The 3257-nt window shown below is 38.5% G+C and overlaps 1 protein-coding gene across 5 annotated transcripts in view; it reads left to right on the top strand.

Annotated features, from left to right (window-relative positions):
* Positions 1–776: 776 nt before the first annotated feature.
* LOC106526848 (golgin subfamily A member 6-like protein 22) overlaps positions 777–3257 on the top strand; it is a 7910-nt gene continuing 5429 nt past the window's right edge. For 2 of the 5 annotated variants that reach the window (XM_014021549.1, XM_014021546.1), the window contains exons 1-7: positions 859–896; positions 959–1023; positions 1120–1375; positions 1466–1551; positions 1633–1729; positions 1818–1913; positions 1994–2104. In XM_014021549.1, coding sequence (XP_013877003.1) covers positions 864–896; positions 959–1023; positions 1120–1375; positions 1466–1551; positions 1633–1729; positions 1818–1913; positions 1994–2104 — 744 coding nt within the window. In that variant the 5' untranslated portion in view covers positions 859–863. Of the gene's footprint in view, positions 897–958; positions 1024–1119; positions 1376–1465; positions 1552–1632; positions 1730–1817; positions 1914–1993; positions 2105–3257 lie in introns of all 5 variants that reach the window. The other 3 variants (XM_014021547.1, XM_014021545.1, XM_014021550.1) reach the window with 3 other exon arrangements.

The raw sequence follows: 3257 nt of genomic DNA on the forward strand, positions 1-3257 counted from the left end.
TCTGTGAAACTAGAAGAGCTTACATTTCTTCTCTTTTTTGTTTTACATTCAGAATGAGCCATTCCACCTTTCTTTAATTAGTCATTCAATGCACAAGATTTTAAAACGAAAGCTGTGCCTCAGTGTGTGGGCTTATGCAAAGAAACAATGTCAGATTTAGCAAATGTGCAACATTTCACACCAACTTGAAGAACATTAGCATAGCAGTTTAAAAAAAACCTTTGCGGATATAAAATGTATATTTCATTTTTCTCCATTTGCTTACAACAGTGACAGCCAGTCATTTACTGAGGAAAGTATTTAATCAGTAAAAATCGTTGTGAGTTATGACCACTGTTTTGGAGATATAATGAAAACAGTAAACAAGCAGACAGGCGAGGTGACATCATGTGGAGACAATCCAGGAAGTGATGATCATCCAGCTGCAGTTTGTGTACTGAGCTCGCCATGGATACGCACCTCAAGGGTGCGACTGAAGAGCTCGCCATCAAAGCTGTGAGAAGGATATTTTAGATCAGACTGCAAAAAAACCACAATTTGAAACCTGACATGACAACTTGTTCTTTTCCCTCACCCACCCTATATGCTTAATAAAGTGTGATGAGATTTCCAGCTCCCAGGTCTACATCAATACTTCGGTGGCATGTCTACTGCCTCGCACGTAAACAGTGGAAAATAGCGAGAGACACGATCTGAGAATAGCCACAAAGCTCCTGCTGCCACCTTTGTGTGAAAATCTGTCCTCAACACGAAGACAGCCTCAGAGCAGGCAGGGAAAAGTTTAACCCTCAGAGGAAACTTGTAGATGGGGTTGAGAAAGACGCTGCAGGACATTAAAGCTTTATTTGTTTCTCAGCACCAACATGTGGGACTCTAGTTCTCACTTTGCAGCCCAGGTAAGATCTCATAATGGTTAATCAACAAGTTGCCATTTCACTAATGTCGATGATGTTTTTAGTCTTCAGCATGGTGTGGTTCAGCAGCTGTTACTGGATCAGGGTTTCTGTCAAACATCAGAGCAAGGTAAGCTGACAGATTATTGGATGTCGACTGATACATAGGTAACGGGTAGCTTTTGGTCAGATCTGTTCTGATGTTTGGGTTTCCATGTGACTTCAGACAGAGCGACCCAGGTCTGAGGAGGTGGCAGTCGATGTATAACTTAGCCCATGAAAGTCCTGCAAGATGGTCTCCTTTGTCGGGGGCTGAATTAAGAGCTGGTGGAGCTGGACGCAGCTTTTATCAAACAGAAGTGGAACAATGGCTCCAGGATGCTCACGAGCACCTGATCACTGAGCTGGACTGGGTGAGACCCAGAGACACGAGGCTGAGCTACAACACGTCAAGGACACGAATGCCTGACGTGAAGCAAAAGGTAAGAAGTGATAAAGGAAAGTAAACAAATTGGTTTTGTTTTTGTCTTTCTGTTTGCTTTGTGGTTTCCGTGACATAACGTGTGGCACAGCAGGTACTAAAACCAAACTGGGATCTTGATGCAGCAGATTTATCCCCGTTTGACCACAGCCGAGAGCAGAAGGAGCTCCAAGAAAAGTAAGTGCAGCACAACACAAACAAGATGGCCATGGAGAAGTATAAAAATATCAGAGGTTTATCATTCAGAATTCATTTTAGAGTCCAAAAGCTGGAGAGTGACCTCCTGCAGATGAGATTGGACAAACGAAGCAACGATTCACACAGCAGAACACATTCAAACACGCAGGAAAACGAGGTTTGCAAACCTTCCTATTTTATTCCAAATACATGCTTTGCTTTGTAAAGTCCACACTTTAATATTTGTTTGAATTCATGATGAACAGACGGTCGACAAAGAGCTGAGAGAAGCCGAGGCGAGGGCCTCGACCAGGGAAGAAGAGAGAAAGAAAGTGTTGGAAGATCTCCAGGCTTCTGAAGAGGTGAAATCAAAGTCTGTGGAGTTTAAAAAAACCTGGGTTTGCTGCATCTTGTGACACATCAGTCATATTTGTGGGTGCAGAATCAGAGAATGTGGGATCAAATAGAGGAGATGAGCAAGAGGCTTAAGAAGAACTCTGAAGTGCAGGAAGAGCTGAGAGAAGCCAACAATAAGCTCAGCCAAGCGTATCTGGTTAGTATGATTTATTCTGTTACACAGTCTTGCCTGGCTGGATCAGACCCAACATAACAATCACATATAGTGCACCTCAATCATGCCCAGAAAACAAACAGTACTGATGAAAAATGTCTGTTATATCATTGGAAAGGTGAAAAAATGAAAACAGATGTATTATGAATGGGGGAGAGTACAATAAATTTACAATAAATTGAGACAATTTGCTCAGACCTGTATGTGATTTAAATCATATAACACTGAGAACCCTAAATGAAATCAAACTTTATTAATAAAGCACATTTAATGCATAAAATAACCTAGCGTGTTTTCCAATAAGAACAAAAAAAAAAAATGAAAAAAAAATGTAGAAGTGCCAATGTGCACAAATAATTTAAGAAGACAAAAATATTTTATGAAAGGGGAATAATTACTACCAGTTGCTGATTATTCCTTAACAAATAGATTCTTTCTGAAGTTGTTTGACTGTTTTTTAAGTTTTTTAAGTGAGTCAAAGTTTTCCGGAATTCTGTTTTTGACTTTTAAAAGAAATTCAGTGACCAATACTCAGATTTTGTTTTTAAATGACTGGAATAAAGTTTTAGAGTCTGTCACAAACTCTACCTCTGCTGGTGAAAGTTTCATCATTTTTCAGACTGGGTTCATATCTTCTAAAGGAATGAATAAAGTAATTAGTCAAACTTGATCTTATTCAGCTGCAGGTCTTTTTATTCACTCAGCCAAAAGTTACTGTTCTTTCAGATGTTCACAAAATGTTTGGATCATCTGTATTTACATCGTTCTTGCCACTAATTTAGTGATTATATTTGTATATATTTTTGTTTGTATCTTTTGGCTCGGGGTTTTGGATATTTTTATTCATTCCAGGTAGGTCACAGTGGATTGAAATGGCTTCCTTAGATCTCTTTTTCCTAATACATGTTCTTTGTTAACCAGTTTTATTTTATTTTATATTTTGCACTTTCTTTAAACACATTAACAAATTTTGACCCTGGATTAAATATATTTTTCTTTTATTTTTAGCCCAAGTTTACTAAACTATCTAACATGATATACAGTATTTATCAGGTTGGGTCAATTTTTTTTCTGTGCACAGGGCTGCAAAAGCTAAAGTGAAAAATGTTCACATATATGTGTGTGTATATATATA

The sequence above is a fragment of the Austrofundulus limnaeus genome, unplaced genomic scaffold (genome assembly GCF_001266775.1).
Source record: "Austrofundulus limnaeus strain Quisiro unplaced genomic scaffold, Austrofundulus_limnaeus-1.0 Scaffold296, whole genome shotgun sequence".
Taxonomy (NCBI): Eukaryota; Metazoa; Chordata; class Actinopteri; order Cyprinodontiformes; family Rivulidae; genus Austrofundulus; species Austrofundulus limnaeus.